Source organism: Cydia strobilella, chromosome Z (assembly GCF_947568885.1).
Source record: "Cydia strobilella chromosome Z, ilCydStro3.1, whole genome shotgun sequence".
NCBI classification, from domain to species: domain Eukaryota; kingdom Metazoa; phylum Arthropoda; class Insecta; order Lepidoptera; family Tortricidae; genus Cydia; species Cydia strobilella.
In genome coordinates, this window is record NC_086068.1 from 17,035,296 (window position 1) to 17,053,481 (window position 18,186).

Here is an 18,186-nt window from a genome sequence, read left to right on the forward strand (position 1 = left end):
AGTCAGTGCCAGGGGGTGTTAAAACCGCATCAATATTAGATATCTTAAATTTTTAATACGTGTAATGACTTGGCCATCGCACGGCTGTATGCCATAAGGATCATCGTCAACTATTAAAAATAATTCTAATTGAATATAACGGTAGCGTTAATGACATGCAGCTTGAGCGTTACACATATTTAGGAGTACGGTACGAGTAAAGCATTATGTGCGATTGCCAAGTCATTATATGTATTAAAAATTAGAGATAAGTATCTAATATTGATGCGGTTTTAACACCCCCTGGCACTGACTAAAATAACCGACTTGGTATCACATTACATCTCTAAACTTTTTTGTAGTAGAAGTATTGCGTTGCGAGACTGGCATCTTTTTACATGTAATGTTTTTGATGGGATAAGAATTTCCGCGAGGTAGTAAAAAAGACGACTCATGATATTTTATTTAATACTTCCAATATTATTTAAGTAATGGTTACAGTTAATTTTGAAACAATGTCAAGTAATGCAGAAGAATTATAAACAAAGATTCAATATAATTGATCTAAACTTTAGATTCTAAAGTAATAGTTTTTCTTATTTTCATTTTCCTATTGACTGCTTTTATATTGCACACAGCTGTATATATGTTATAATATGTTAGATGTATATAGTTACGTTACGCCCAATTTGTATAATTAGAAAATAGGTAGCTGTTGCAGTCTCATCTGTTAAATTTGAGATGTGGGTATGGATTATAGGAAATAGTGCCGCAAATAAAAAACATTATGGCTCAGACTTTGATGATGAAGGGTATAACGTTTGTAAGGTAACATTGCATCAAGAATAACTACTACTACTAAAGCAGGTACTACAAGAAGTTGTTTTTTTTTTTACACGCCAGCTTAAGAATCTGTCCTAACAGATACATTAAAAGTATGAATATGAACACGTTGAGAAACAAGTTAAACGAGTATAATAAGATCCTACACACTTATACACAACGTATAGGAATATTTTTGTTCTATCTATAATTTAAATCCGTAAATTAATCCACGTAAATATCTCTTAATAATTTTCGTGTTTAGGTGTATGCTAGGGATTTTTTTTAGATAAAATTAAAAAAATATAACTTTAAAAATAAAAATCTAATATTTTTTTTTGTATTTTACAACATACGAAATTTCTATGTTTGAGCACCCCCTCGTAGTTGAGATAAAGTTACAAAACTTGGTGTATTTTATCAGCATAATAAGTGTAACGTGTAACAAAATAAGGGGGTGCCCGTCAGAAAAAAAAGGTTTTTTGAACCACCCTAATAGTGTATGCCCAGCAGTGGAACGTGTATAGGCTAGATTATTATTAGACATAGACATAGACATAATTTATTGGTAATAAGGTATTACAGGTCACAATTTTTTGTTACTTATTTCTACACATCTTACATCTTTTATTTATATCACTTAAATAAATATATATTATTTTTATTAAACAATTCAATATTACACGTTACTATTCTTGATAATCTATTATATACATATTACACTATTAACTATTCTTTATAATCTATAAATTCTTTAAAACTATAAAAGCTTTGCTTGATTAGCCAGTTTTTTAGCCTTGCTTTAAAGTAACTAAACGTTAACGCTTCTGGACTGGCAGCTTGTTGTATACTACCGGACCAGCAACATGTATAGTCTGTCCGGTTTTTATTTTATTTTATGTGAAATTGTTTCTAGCAAGTGCGCGTTTCGAGTGACCCACGCAGATCCATCGCCTCGCCTACCATATTGCGACATGTTTTCCCTGGCAAATACAGCTATTTGAAAAATTAATAGAGACGGTAGTGTTAGAATCCCGAGTGCTATAAAATGCGGTTTAGCGCTGTCATCGTGTCTTGCGCGGGCTAGTGTGCGTACGGCGCGTTTTTGTAGTCGAAACACGCGCTGCCATTCCGCTGCATTTGCAAAAATCATCTGTATGTTTGAGGTATATAATTTTATTTTAAATCTTCATAGAATATTTTCTTACCGATTTTCCTTGAAAAGATCATAAAGGATGTGTTCAAGTTAATAATCTTCCGATATCGTTGGAAATAATTAGATTTTTCTGCTCAGAACGGGGCCGCTGGGGGATTAATCACTTAATGAGGCAGACACGTACGAGTTAACGAGCGCCTAATTATACCACGATTTATGACGCAAAACCTCCCTGTGGTTTGCAGGTAACATTAAATATAACAAATAAGGACTGAACCGATGTACTTCTTACAAATTGCTAAATATCCTGGTCACTTTTTTACGAATTACCTGTGCTATTAATGGAATTAGTACATATCGAGTCCGGATTAGAACTAGTTACTTACGTTAGGTATATTTTCTTTTAACCATAAACCTACCTACCTATTGCTACATTTCAGCATTTTATCGGGAAGTTGGACATAATTCATGAGCGATCCAATAGTGTTGTCAGCACTCAATAGGTCCGCCGGGTCCGCGATCACAGAATAAGTAATAGTAGGTATATTTCATACAGAATGGTCACTATCCAGCCCTCCTTCAGCTAGACTCAAGATTGACCCGATCTCAGTTTGATTAGCAATAAAAACAATGCGACAATGGAACGTTCGATATGCGGTTGTAAATTTCAGTAAATATTTATAATTAGCTTCATGCATGTTTTTTTTAGAGATATCAATCGATTCTACTTCCCGTGAAATAGAAATGTTTCTACCTACTAAACCTGCAATCTATTGTATCTCAGAAACTACCAAAAAACAAAAATAAACGTGGCACAAACCTGTGGTAGTAAAAACGGCCCATACAAAAAGCGCGGGGCCTGTGACGTCATAGGCCAGATTGTAAATACGAACGTAATCATGAAATAACCGAAAATCGTAATGTTTAGAAAATTCTGAAATTATAAAGGATTTGTCTTTGATAGTTTTTACGTATAGGCTATATTTGTCTATGTTACTTTTCTAATATTTGGTTTGTTGGTAAAACAAGTCAAATCCTTTATAATTTCAAAATTTTCTACACAGCACAGAACTTGGCACCCATATAGATTTCAATTCTTTTGTCGGCGAGTCAACAACGACACATATTCTTAATATTGAACTTGGCTCTCATTTCACATTTATGTTTTTTTGGGATTGGTTAATTACGCTAAGCAACTTACACACACACACACACACATTGATGCGTAGAAAAGTAGTGCTGACATAGATGGATTTAAAAAATTTTTTCGTACCTAACATGGAATGCGCAGATGTTTTGTATTGCCATGATTTTTACTACGTAAAAGCTCCTAACTATGGTCCAAAATTTACCGTAATTTTTCGTTCACGTGTGTATTTTACTGTATTTGTAGTTATGAGGCAAGGTATGTTTATAAATGGAAGAAAAAACTCGGAGTAAACCAAAAGGAACATTGGTATTGATACTTAAGAGGCCGGTGTCGATTTTAGTGGCAAAAATGTAAAATTGATAGATTTAGTCGGTGAAATTGTACACCTTTTGTTACCTAATTGAAATAACAAGTACTGGTTTCTATTAGCACGTCTTCTTATGAATTAAAACTATGAAAACGGATTATATCGCGTATATTGAATTTATAATACATCCCGACGTTTCGAACTCTTTACAGCGTTCGTGGTCAACGGGTGACTGAGGAAAAATTACAAAGTGCAAAAATACCCACATACTAAAATAATGAACAATCATAGACTACAAACTTTAAGGCTGGTTGTACATGCAAAATCGGTTCATAAGGCTAGTTATACACTATAATTATTTTTCAAGTAAAGATATATATATATACGCGATAAAAACTATGCCGGCTCCAACCCTACACCACGGACCCGAGAAGATTTAATTCCCTCCTAAATTGTAGGAGGGTATCCCAATATGGGACCGGCAACAAACTCGGCGGGACACATCTTTTCAAAACATCAGAATGTCCAGCATCATCCAACACTAAGGTCTCACAGTCTATGTCTCGCTTGCTCCCAAGCTGCTTACAGGATCCCAAGCTGTAGTCCATCTGATAAAGGAGCAAGCGAGACATAGACTGTGAGACCTTAGTGTTGGATGATGCTGGACATTCTGATGTTTTGAAAAGATGTGTCCCGCCGAGTTTGTTGCCGGTCCCATATTGGGATACCCTCCTACAATTTAGGAGGGAATTAAATCTTCTCGGGTCCGTGGTGTAGGGTTGGAGCCGGCATAGTTTTTATCGCGTATATATATATATCTTTACTTGAAAAATAATTATAGTGTATAACTAGCCTTATGAACCGATTTTGCATGTACAACCAGCCTTAAAGTTTGTAGTCTATGATTGTTCATTACTTTAGTATGTGGGTATTTTTGCACTTTGTAATTTTTCCTCAGTCACCCGTTGACCACGAACGCTGTACAGAGTTCGAAACGTCGGGATGTATTATAAATTCAATATACGCGATATAATCCGTTTTCATAGTTTTATTTCATGAGTAACTATCGCGGTAACCGAAGACAATATTACGTCTTCTTATCTTACCTTTTATCAGATAATTTTTTTGAAAACAGACTCACTAAATTAGTAATGTTTGCTTTTCTGATGGACGTTTAGGTAAACGCGCGTAAAGCACTGATTTTGTCGCTCTTATTTGTAAATTTCGTAAAGTTTGGACGACTAAACATGGTAATTTTGTATTACACATATCCTGTACTTGACGTTTATCAGACTACATTTTTATTATTATGATTTTGAAGTAGTGTAAATTAAAGTTAGACGAAATCAATTTTCTCCAGAAATGACTTCAAAACAAATGACAATTTCTATGAAAATCGACTTAATTTCAACGTAATTTTGATACTCAAACAATCTACAACATTTGCTGAAACTATTCTTATACATCAATTTGTATAATTTACCACAATACATTTTTGATGAGTTTTTAAAAACTGCTCCTTCTTTTCATATATTACCGGTGACGCACGCTCGCGACCTCATTATTAAAAGGCAAGATAAGAAGACGTGCTAATAGAAACCAATGCTTGTTATTTAGATATTACGTAACAAAACGTGTATAATTTCAACGACTAAATCTATCAATTTTAAATTTTTGCTCCAATATCGACTACGGCCTCTTAATTTCCTTTGAACTTGTGGACCATTGTTGCAGTATTAGACTATACTATAGTTGGGAGGCTTTACGGTACTAAATTATCAACTTACTGTGGTCGAACATCCTAGGATCAACGGTGGTGGTGGTAGGCTGCGTAGTGACGTCATCTTCGTCTTCGTCCGGCTCGAGGGTGGTGGTGGTGGTGGTGGTGCGCCGCTTGCGCGGGCGCTGCTTGCGGGGCAGGGGCGCCGTGGGGCGGGGGGCGGGGCCCCGCGTCAGCGTCGCAACCGAGGTGCTGCCGGCCCCGTCCGCGAACACGAGCGCCACCAGTGACACGACCAGGAGTCGCGTCACTAGTGGCGCTAATCGCCACATCGTGCCTGAACAAGAAAAAAACATTATTTTAACAACGCACTGTTATTACTGTGAATTAGAATTGTAATGTTAGATAATTAGACAAACGACATTGAAAGTAAGAATGCACCTCGTAACACAAATGCATTGTAGATTTAACCTGTTGTGTTGTGTTTTATTATTAGACTTTGAGCAATGTCAACTTTTTAGAATAAAAACAGACAAACGTCAATACACACGCAACTCAACGCAGGTAGCGCTGCAATCTCGGAAAAAGATAAACCATAAACTTCTGCGGCTTCTGTCATCATACCTGTCACGTTCTAACAAGTATATAAGTGCGAAAGTGACAGGCGATAAAAATGGAACCATGCTGCCACCGCTGGAAGGATCCAAAAACGCCCTATGTTGTGTGATATTGACAGTTTTACTTGTTGGTATCGGGTCGATTCGGTCCCCTGCAATAATGCTTACTTTTCGTGTTAACTAATAGTCGCAGCGAAAAAAAAAACGACATCAACGCAATTTATCAAGGAAATTGAGCATGAACCCGGACGCAAAATAACTGCAACAGTAACGTTGCAAAAGTACCTATAATGCTGCTGCAGTCATCATTCAGTCATTCGAATGTCTCCTTAGTAGGTATACTCGCAGACTACCTTTTATAGGTGCGGCACTGTGAAGTGATTACAAAGACTGTGGTCACTATGTAAGTAAGTAAGTAAGTAAATATTCTTTATTGCACCAAAATTATAAATTTTACATACATGTAAAACTACAAAGAAATATTTAAATAAAAAATAGAACCAGGTAACAACAGGCGGTCTTATCGCTAAAAAGCGATCTCTTCCAGACAACCTTGGGGTAGCAGGAAATGTAGAACTCATACAAAAGTCAACAGGTAGTGCAAAGAGCTAAATATGGAGACTATTAAACACAAACACACATACTACAATTACTACTTATACATATAAGTATTAAAACAAAACCTAACACACAAATAAATATACAATACATATATATATATATTTATATTTATACAAGCATATATACAATATATAAAATGGCAACTTAAGGCAGAGATAGAAAGTATGGTTTTAGCTGATTTTTGAATATGGGGAGAGATTTAGTTAATCTTAATTCTACTGGTAAAGCATTCCACAGCCGAACAGCCCGGAAGGTAAAAGAGCTATTATAAAATTTAGAAGTAGATGAGGGAGGAGCAAGAATATGAGTCTGAGAACATCTGATAGAAGAGAGATACTTGAAACGCTCTTTGAGATAAGGTGGTGTAGCGGGGTTAAAGAGAATGCCATAGAGAAGGGCGAGAACATGAGAGTCACCGCGAAGACGAATAGGAAGCCACTTGAGCTGAGAACGGAACTGTGACACATGGTCATATTTGCGCAGACCAAATATAAACCTTATACCGAGATTCTGGAGGCGCTCGAGCTTATTCAGCTGGTCCTCCGTAAGGTCCAGATAGCAAATGTCGGCATAATCTTATATGGGCAATAAGAGGGATTGAGCTAGCGCAATCTTAGTGGCGTAAGGCAAGAAATTACGGAGTCTGCGGAGTGATGCAGTTGCAGCAAACATTTTCCTGCTAACCTCATTCACCTGAGGTACCCAAGAGAGACTCTGGTCCATCATGACACCGAGATTCTATACCTGGAGAGAGTAGGGAATCTGAATACCGTCAAACACAATGGCAGGTAGAGAACCTAAATCAATCCGGGCAGTGAGCTTTAAGCTACCTATGACTATAACCTGAGTTTTAGTAGGGTTAACCTTGAGACCGTAACGTTTACTCCAATTTAAAATACTCTCCAAGTCAGTGTTCATGGCGCAGATAGTCTGTGATAGATCGGTAACGAGAGCCCTGAGAGTAGATTTGAAGGTCGTCAGCGTAAAGGTAGTAGGAGGACAAAATATTGGAAGTGATAGAGTTTATGAAGATAGAAAAAAGAAGAAGAGACAACACGCCGCCCTGTGGGACACCAGCAAGCGTGTTGCACCACGAAGATCGATAGGAATCCGCCTTTATACGCTGCCGACGCCCTACTAAGTAACTGTGAAACCAGTCAACTACCGCAGGAGATACATTAAGTGAACGCAATATGCCTAACAAGATGTCGAAGTCAACCGTGTTGAAAGCATTACTGAAATCCAGAAGCGATAATACTGTGATCTTACGATTATCCATACCAGCCCGGATATCGTCAGTAATTTTTACAAGAGCAGTAGTTGTGCTGTGGCCTGTACGGAATCCAGATTGGTATGGGTTCATGAGCGCGTGTCTGTTCAAAAAAGAAGTAAGTTGTTGATGTACTAGACGCTCTAGAACTTTAGAGAGAAAAGGAAGAATGGAAATAGGACGGTAGTCTGAGAAGGAGGACGGACTGGACTTTTTAGGCAAAGGAATGACGTCGGCATCTTTCAAAAGCGACGGGAAAACTTGGAACTTAGAAGAAATGGAGCTATTGAGGATACAGGTGATAATAGGAGCTATGAGGTCAATGAGGGGAAGGATCATGTTTCGGCTCAGATTATCGACTCCAACGGCATTAGACGAGATGGCTATTACGTTCTTCTTAACGTCACTGTCAGTAAATTGAGCAAGAGAGAAAGGGGGATAGTCAGGAGTTGGGATATTTGACAGAAAGTTAAGGGTGTCCAACTTAACTGACCCAGAAAAAGTGGCAGAAGATGAAAAATGCAGGTTAAGCTGGTCGAGGTCAACGCTATCACTGAATGACTTTTGAGGTCGCTTCCCAACTCCAAGTGACTTTAAGAACTTCCAAACTTTGGCGGGGTTCCCATTTTCTACGGAATTGTGAATGTATTTTCTACGGAATTGTGAATGTCACCTACGTACGGAATTATGTAGTGTTACTCGAAAAGTAGTACGCCGTAAGTGGCAGCAGCATTTAACCGCATCCAACGAAGAGCGACTCTAATTGTCGACTGCCAGCGTATTTCGGAACGGCTTGACTCCTTGGCGCTGCGTAGAGATGTGGCCTCGCTCTGCATTTTCTATCGCATGTATAACGGGGAGTGCTCCAAGGAATTATTTGCATTAATTCCTGCCGCATCTTTTCGTCATCTTTCTACGCGACAACATTACATGGTTGGCAGTCCTCAACTGTGCGTTTTTCCAGAACTTCCTGCCTAGCACAGCTAAACTTTGGAATTAACTGTCGCCTGCGGTATTTCCGGACCGATACGACCTTCAAACCTTCAAGAAAAGAGCGTACTCCTATCTTAAAGACCAGCAACGCACTTACAACCCCTCTGGTGTTGCATATGTCCATGGGCGGCGTTAATCGCTTGCCATCAGGTGATCCGTCTGCTCGTTTGCCTCCTACATCATAAAAAAAATTAGCGACACTTTGTGACTATTATTTGAGTTGTCACTTTTATTCATTTATTTTTGTGTTTATTGTAATTTAATCTTATTTCGTTGAAAGTTCTGGATATGTATTACAAGTAGGTAACAAGTTTTAATTAAAGGAGCGGGGCGGGGGGTCGTATATGTGAACACAAATAAAATGAGCACTTGAAAGTATGTAATGTATATTATGTTTGTATCAAACTAGGTTAGGAATGTTAGGATTAGGAAGTTTGAAGTTGGGATGACTATAAAGTAACTTCCATAAATACAATAAATCGGTAATTCTCTAGGTCTTGCAAGTTTTTCAGTTAACGCTCTGAACTTCAATATTACACTTCTTGGGCTTATGTTTTTTAGACGAAAACAATTCCAGTCAAAAAATGCAAAAAGATGTAAAAAAGTTGTATCGGGCGACTTTATTAATTAGATAGTTTGTTAAGGCGGTTCCCTGGGCCAGAAGGCGAAAAATCTCCTTATATGATCATGTTTTTCTAAGAGGCGTTGATATTCGTAGACGTAGAAAAAATATATGTACCTATAGTTCTTGACTATATTATCTTTAATTTCATAGCTTCCGATACACGAATTATGACACTTCGCTCGATACAATTAATTCCCAAAGTAACCTCTAACTCGGACTTTTAATCCAACTTTACTCGGTTATTTATTATGTGATACTATAAACAAAAAAAGAAGAAAAAACAATCTTAACTTTAATAGTAGGCCTTAAGGCAGTTCCATCGGTTTGCCGCTATCTTTGTCACATTTCGCAAGAAAGAACGGGAAAGATCATGCGCGCCAAGTGTCAATTTTGATCGAATTTTGGCGACTTTTAATTATTTTAAAAACATTACCCTACAATATCGAAATTCGAAAGCTATGAAATTATTATTTAAGTTAAGATTGTTTTTTCTTCTTTTTTGTTTATAGTATTACATAATAAATAACCGAGTAAAGTTGGATTAAAAGTCCGAGTTAGAAGTTACTTTGGGAATTAATTGTATCGAGCGAAGTGTCATAATTCGTGTATCTGAAGCTATGATATTAAAGATAATGTAGTCAAGAACTACATATATTTTTTCCACTTCTACGAATATCAACGCCTCTTAGAAAAACAGGATCATATAAGGAGATTTTTCGCCTTCTGGCTCAGGGAACCGCCTTAAGATAACAAGATAACCCTGCAGCGATTGTTGAAGCACAGACGTGCAAGTGTTATTTTAAACGTCGCTGCAGTTATCTTGGTCTTACTCCACTTATTTATTGTTTTAGCCTAGGTAAGCCGGAAGCATTGTTTTTTGTGGGAAATTAAGAAATAGTCCGCATACCATACGCACAACAACAGCGAGATTGCAGGGGACTAGAATTCAGAGCATCATAGCTATCAGTGGAAAAAATGTTCTTTCATTTTTTCACAAGAATAGGGACAATAATTCACCTGCACGTTGTTTTATTAGTCTCGCGGCAGGTTACATAAACAGACGTTAAGGGCGAGGGTGGCGCCCTACGAATTAAGAGCTTCGGTGATAGTGTAGATAATTGTTATCCTAGCCAAGTGCAAGCGGGGTCGGTACATATATCGACTCTCGGCCAAACATCCTTGGTAAGTAATATTAGATGATGCCAAGTTACGATGTGCAAAATAAAAATGCATATTAGGTACGTCAGGCATATCAACCCCGCAATTGCCTCAAACTAAACTGGTGAAATTATGATAAATAATATATATTTTAGAAATCTGATATGTACTTTGAATCTTACTTATTAGGTTCGATTGCACCAAATTGTTTGTCATCGTTAAAGCGTTCGCTAAATTTTATTGTACCTATAGAAAGTTTCATAGTAAACCACCTTGGCGCGCCGGGTGACGTTGATCAGTTTGTCAAATGCGGATGGTGCAACTGGCACTTAGTCTTTTTTAGTGAAATTAAGGACAATTTTGCTTAAAAATTTATCTTGTCGTCCAATTTGTTACCTACTTGTTTGATGCATGCACGTGGGATTCAGTTTAGTTCATTTTTTGTTTCTTTGTAGTTTAGGCTGATATCGTCCGGTGAACTGTCATTTTATAAAGCCCTGATAAACTTACATCAGACCATTCAGACCATTGCTGGCGGGCGGCCGCACGGCGGAAAACTGATGACTCAACTGCTAGTCTGTAGTCGCAGAGATGGCAGCAGGTCATTTAGATATACGCCACCCTAGGCAGTAGTTACATTTTTGAGGTGTTTGGGGTCGAAACGCTGGGACCGTGGGGACCAAGCGCGCGTCGGCTCTACAAGGAGCTAGCGACGCGCCTTATAGACGCCACAGGTGACAGGGCTGGCCAGTATTTTGATCAATAAGCATTGCCATTCAACGTGGCAATACGGCCAGTCTCCTGGGCACACTGCACATTGGCAGTGACTTGGGAGACGTGTTTTATTTATAAAGCCTTTACTTTAAGTTTATTTGTAGTTTATAATATTATTATTTTTAAGTTTATTTATAGTTTATAGTCATGTGTAATCTCGTTTGTTTATAAATAATTTTTTTTTTTTAATATAATGCATGTCTTCTCATATAAATACTTATATTATGCAGTAAATCTTGTAGATGCGCATAAATGTAGAAGAAAAGGTTGAGTCATTATGTTACTTTACAGTCATGTTGGGGTCTATTCAAAATTTATACCGGTATCGAAATCATATATTTCAAAGAAATATGGTCAGGTAAAATATTTCATAATCGATTTTTTTTTCGTGGGACTGAAAATGAATGTCCGACAGGTCAAAGTGTAACATTCATCACAGGCCTGGAATTGCTTTCCGACTAGCTAAATGGACTTTCGCTGTTAAGAGAGCCGTCAAGCCTAAAACGGGCACCAGTATGTCTATCATAATCTTTCCCTCATTCTTGGTATGTGTAAAAGCTTTTTTCTGTTTTATTGTATTTGAAGGTTTTGGGTGAAATGTCTCAATTACTTCTTAGGTAGGTAGCTACCCCGATCACGCCGGACGCTGACAGGGGCTGGGACTTCGCGGTGACGACCTTTCAACAATTCTGATAGTGCGGTATTTTTTAAAACTATTTACATATTACAGTTTGCTGTGTGATTTTTACTCGTGAGTTGAATTTTTCATAAAATGTACGTATTTGCAATGTACCTAATGCAAACACACTTGAAAAACACGTGTTATCAGGAATTTAACATATACGAGTAGGTAACTGCTTGGTAGAGAATCACAGTTTTTCAAGTAAAACAGTGTTTGCCATGGCAGACAAACAATGTTGAACAAGTTCCCTGTAACAAAATATATTTTTTACTACTTACCCTGCTTTCGATTATGTTTTCGACAGTGTTAATGTAGTCAAAATATAAACTACGTTTGTATGAATACTGAATGTATTTATGTATTTCATACTATATTTTCACTAGTGCGATAATAAGCTCATTTTGTAACTATTACGAAAATTTAAAAGGCCATATGTACAGTAAAACGTTGTACGATACGTGTGCGAATAGTACAATTCGCAACTCGTGTCGACTTTTATCGCCACTCATTGCGATTTTCCTATTTTTCGCAATTGTATCGTAATGTAGGTACTATAACAGTCTGAAAGCACAAAGACGGCGCATAAAGCGCTGGCTGACGCAGGCCCCGGGCAGACAGCAGCGCGCTGGAATATATTTACCTACTAAACTCCCGGCGGACCAGTACTGAAAGCCTACAAAGTTCCGATCCACATCGATAATGTTCCCCGGTCTCTTTGTTTTATTTTTCGTTTTAAGTAAGTAGTTGAATGATGAGATAAAAGAAATGTTCATAAGTCCTGTACGTACCTACCTGCAGAGAAATGATTGTCATTTTATTACATTGTTGATGAATGTGGATGTTGGCATTGTTGGCCTTCGACTAGATAAGACACCTCCACTTTCGTTCTTATTTGCCATGGGCGGTCACCGGTCAGGCTATGAGCATTGAGCATATGAGGCTTTCATCGCTCTAGTAGTATCTATACCTATTACCAGCCGAACGTTTAACAGTTAGACGTCCTACATAGGCCCTCTTCACGTCACGATCGTCAGCTTTGACATTGCCGATAATATACGGCTCTTCCAACCTTCCCATATTTTCTCACCTCAATTTCCCTCTCCGTTCTTGATTGTTCCTAGAATAATCCATAAATAATATAAAATAATTCTTCGAACTAAAATGGCCGATAAAATGATATAGGTATAGCAAAACAAAATAGACACGAGTATATGTAAATAAAATTGTATTGATATCTTGATAAGTATGACGTTGCACTATAACTAGGTACCCATGTGATTCCTTTATTGAGGTTATTGTACCTACTTTACAAAGGGGTCTACAAACGATTCCGATTTATGAAGAAAAGTGACCACACTGTGTGTAAAGGGGCCCACTGATTACTAGTCCGCCGGACGGTATCAGCCTGTCAGTTAATCGCGAAAGGCCACACACTAACAGTTCCCGTTCTGGTTTCGGCCTGACGGCTAACACGAACCGATGGTGTGTGGCCGCTTGACGATTCCGGTCAGAGCCGACCGATATCGGCCGGACAGTCCGTGGTCTGAAATTGAACTGTCAATGTGTAGTCTGTTGCGATTAACTGACAGGCTGATATCGTCCGGTGAACTGTCAATTTATAGGGCTCTGTCAAACTTACATCAGACCGTTGCCGGCGGGCGGCCGTACGGCAGAAAACTGATGATCTCAACTGCTAGTCTGTAGTCGCAGAGGTGGCAGCAGGCCATTGCCGGCAGGCAATAATCGCTTGTGTGTGGACGTTATTGGCCTAGGACGGTAGGCTGCTCGACAAGGCCAGACTGCAGGCGGACTGGTAATCAGTGGGCCCCTTTATAATGTAAATATTTTCAGAAATAATAGCTAGCTCCGAAAGTGTATGAAAATGTCTCACCTACTTGTACCAACTTGGTTCGTATGAATAGGCTAGATGACAAAATTTCATTACTGCTATCAATCGATCAGGTTTATTTTTAGGATCAAATGTCTATATGGGACCCATTGCATTAAAGCAATACAAAAGTCAGAAATTATAGTCAAAGTCCGACATTCGTACTTCACTCGCGAAACGCTCCAAACAAAACGATAAGTGAACGTGACGGCAAGTTCACTGAGAGCCAATTTTGAATGTATGGAGAAAATAAGAAAATTTGCGTTTTGTCAGTGAAATATTGCGTTTATGTATATAGTTGCCATACAATCTTTTTTTGGATAACATGTAAGAAATCGAATGGTACCCTTTTTTTTTCCTTTTTGGAAGTTGAAAAATTACTTACATTACGAAACTTTCAAGTCCTGTATTTTTGTATGATTTCCATATATTATTTTAATATCTACATTATTGTGATAAATTATTCATTTGCTATCTATGTTACTAAATTTTGTTATAAAATTCAACATGAGTCATCATCCCTAGGGAGTTAAAACCTTTTTTTTTCACAATCCATTACTGCCGCGGGAACTATATAGGCCTTTGTCTTTCAGTACGCCTACTACATTAAATAAGATCTTTTTCGAGCAAGTGTGATGAAAATATTATAATTCAACATCTGTCAACATCCCTTTCTAATAGTATACCAGTTGACTTCCGGTTCGAGCGCCATCTTGATAGTTAGCATCGTGATTAATTACTTTGTTTTTTGCTTATTAATATTGTTTAAAGTGTAATATCGATAGCTTATTATACAGTAAACTAATGTGGTAGTGTGCAGTGAATGGAGAATTAATTTTGAAGCGCGTTTAACCACCATCTTGGAGTCAACGGCCGGTAGTCCACGTGCTTCTTGTAAAGACTAGCTATCGATTTACAAGAGCTAACAAATCACCGTACACTGTCTTGTACAACCGTACAATTTTTGTCGTTTGTAAACCTCTCAATACCTTGATACTGGCGAAATAGTCCCACTGGGCTGAAGCCATAATTTTAAAAGAAGAAGAAGAAGTATACCAGTTGCCAACCGCGAAACAAGACAAGCAGTTAATGCATCTGTGATAAATAATTTACCAGCAGACTATAAATGTCATGTCAAAGTTTTGTTTCCCGCGAACTCGCGTCATACTAAGCGACGTGGAGGTTATAACTGTCAAAGTTATTATTGCTCGTAGTACGGGCGGCCACCGTATGATCTACTACGTCGTGATATTAAGTTTGAAAAAAAAAATAGAATTGAAAGCACGAAAAAAGTACCACTTCCGGTTACAAAAAAAGTGGAATTTACTTCATCTGATACAAAAGTGAGACTAATGGCAACAAAGGAATTTATAATTATGTAGCTTCAGAAACCACTCCTCTGTCCGAAAGTGCGTCTGCCGGGCATTTAAAGGATTACCAGGGATACATACCCATACGTATAAATTGCTATGTGTTGCCACAAGTCCCATCTTTGTATCAGATGACATAAATTCCACTTTTTTCGTACCTTTAAGTGCCCGGCAGACGCACTTTCGGCTATTTGGGAGCTGGCAGACGAGTATTTTCTGAAGCTACATATAAATTCCTACTTGTTGCCACCAGTCTCATCTTTGTATCAGATGAAGTAAATTTCACTTTTTTTTTGTAATCGGAAGTGGTACCTTTTTTCGTGCTTTCGAGCAATTCAATTTATTTTTTTAATATTTTTTCCAAACAGCATTACTTTTATGAACGTGTGCTATGGGGCTTATCCTTGTATCAGATGACGTAGTAGATCATACGGTAGCCGCCCGTACTACCGGTGCTTCCGTTACAAAACGTTCAAGGGGCTCAAACTTAGTTTATTCAATAACAAAATGAATTTAATTAAAGTTAGTCGAACATTGATCTTTTAAACGGAATCTGATCGGTAACGACACAAAAGCTTGCTCGGGACTTGTTTCCGCCGGGCCGGGGAGAATTATTATCTTAACTTACTGGATCGATGGTTCGCGCTGTTGTGCTTACCTATATCGACCGTTTTGAAGCTTTTGAGACCGTCTCGCCTAAACCAATTTAATATTCACAATGCCATACTTATTATTAAATTAATAAACAAGTCAATCAGTATTAAGTATATTAAAGATTAAATAATAAGTTATAAGAATCTAATATCTTAAATACCTATAACACAATATACTCGAATAACCATCTCATTTTAATAAAACTGTTTAGACGATATAAAGTGCGTAGCCTTGTTTCGAATCATTCTAGTACGATGTTTAGAAATGACTAGATACGGTGGAATCTGTAAGTACATGTATTTTAGACAATACCTTGTTTTATTTTAATGTACCAAATTAGGGAAGACCTTTATGCGAATAAAGCTAGCGTGGAGACTACATGTAATCCAAATCATCGTGTTTGAGGAGGAATCTGCCATTGCCTGCATTCAAACTTGTTATTATAAATTAAAATATTATTATAATAGTTAGATACCTACCCGCAGCACGCATCTCGAATGAGAAGCATGGGTGAATCGAGTAATTAAGAATAAGATGAAACGGGCATGACTAAATGAGTACCAGTCACAGACTACGTAAACGATATTATGTACATATTATTAGTATGGCACTTTCCTTTCGACCACATTTAATTTAATAAAATGAATAGCAGAAAAATACATACCTTTACATTTTTCTTTTGCACGAGTGTCGTTTCGTATGATATGGGCAAGCATCATTCTTCATTGAGCTCAATGCGTAGACGAATGAGCCCCTGTGGGATAGGTGATACGAGAATGTAGGTACAATGGTAAAATCACCAATTCTATCATTGATCTTTAAATTGCAGTAGGTGTATATTTATGTATGTACATTACATGTTGTTTGTTATGCACAACGGTACCTAACATGAAAGCATTTCTAATAATGTTTGGCACTTTATTCTAAAAATCGAAGTACGTAAAAATAATACATATAGAAATGATAAGATAAATATTAAGATATATAGGAGTAATCAATCATAGATATACGTAGTATATTATGTAGATTATCTATGTCCACGTAACGCATTTGAATACAAATAAATAAAATCACGATCTGCGTTGGCGGGCAGATTCGCAGTGAAGCGCCACACAGAAGGAATGTAATAATAATAAATACTCAAAGGTATTTTCCATGAATAGGTAAGGTATTTATGTGTACGAGTAAGGATAATTAAAAGCATGGCTAGTAACGTTGAACTCGTCAAAGAATACATATAAGGTACGTATATTTTGTATGGAATTAATCTAAAAGTATCTTGTAAAATATTAGAGTGGGCCGTGGGCTCTTTTGTATCGGTCTTCGCTTGATGGAGCACGGCGAGCAGGTGGTCGATATATGAATTTCCAGTAGAAGGAAATTGATTTTCTTCACGAAGAAAAATCGACAGCGCTTTATTCGTTTTATTACCCCTTGACGTGAGACTCGGCCGAGTTCCTGGTGGACGACCGGTTGCTTTGTTGATTACTCCATTTGTACCTACCTACATAATATAAGCTTATCATCAAGACAAAGACTTAAAATCAAAATGACTAAAATTACTAAAAACAATATGCTGTCCAAGGTACATCGGATCACGTTATACGCCACTTGAAAAGTTTTTTGCTTCCTAGCCAGAATACCCCTTCACCGGATTTATGACGTCACCGTGCATTTGAATAAGTTTACCATAAAAATAGGCGCTCTGTGGCCAGAAACTTTGGCAATAAAATGCAAATGGTGACGTTCAGATGCGGCGGCGCGTGCGGTTGTGTGGGTGAGACCTATTTAGCCTAAAGGCGGCGATGTCACGGCATTATTGTATCCAACATTGGTAAGACTACTGTTTCGATATATCATTAAGTATAAGACGAATTATTATTATTTAAATAATGTAAACAATATTACAGAAATCGGAATATTTGGCTATGTGTGCTTCGAATACAAGAAGATACTTCTAATCTTTTTTTGTCGCGCTTAGCATATAGCCCATTTAGGATAGTTCTAGCTTGTCTCCGGCCATGGTTTGGTCTGAACGTTTACAAAACAACTAAAAAAACGATTTACGAGCATATACTCGTACATGGTTTCTTGGTCTTTTTGTAAAATGATATACATAATATTCCCATATTTATAGTTGGGATGCGTCTATTGACACGTTGTTTCTTTATTTAATATGTACTTCTTTGAATGTATTTATCTCTGTTTATGTACGTTTATGGTTATACTTATTTATGTATGTGTATTCATAATTCATGTTATGTTGTTTGGTAATATGCGTATTCAGTTCGACTTTTTATGTTTTCTTTGCACCACCTATTGCATATTGTAATTTTATTGTCTACGCTACCCAAAGGTTGTCTGGAAGAGATAGCTCTTAAGCGATGAGACCGACTGTTG

At 37.5% G+C, this 18,186-nt stretch overlaps 1 protein-coding gene across 1 annotated transcript in view; it reads right to left on the reverse strand.

The window, feature by feature from the left end:
• The window catches only part of LOC134754186 (epithelial discoidin domain-containing receptor 1-like), a 297,747-nt gene that overhangs the window by 152,197 nt on the left and 127,364 nt on the right, over positions 1 to 18,186 (reverse strand). Inside the window, exon 2 of the mRNA XM_063690321.1 lies at positions 5,202 to 5,471. Coding sequence (XP_063546391.1) covers positions 5,202 to 5,466 — 265 coding nt within the window. The 5' untranslated portion in view covers positions 5,467 to 5,471. The remainder of the gene's footprint in view (positions 1 to 5,201; positions 5,472 to 18,186) is intronic.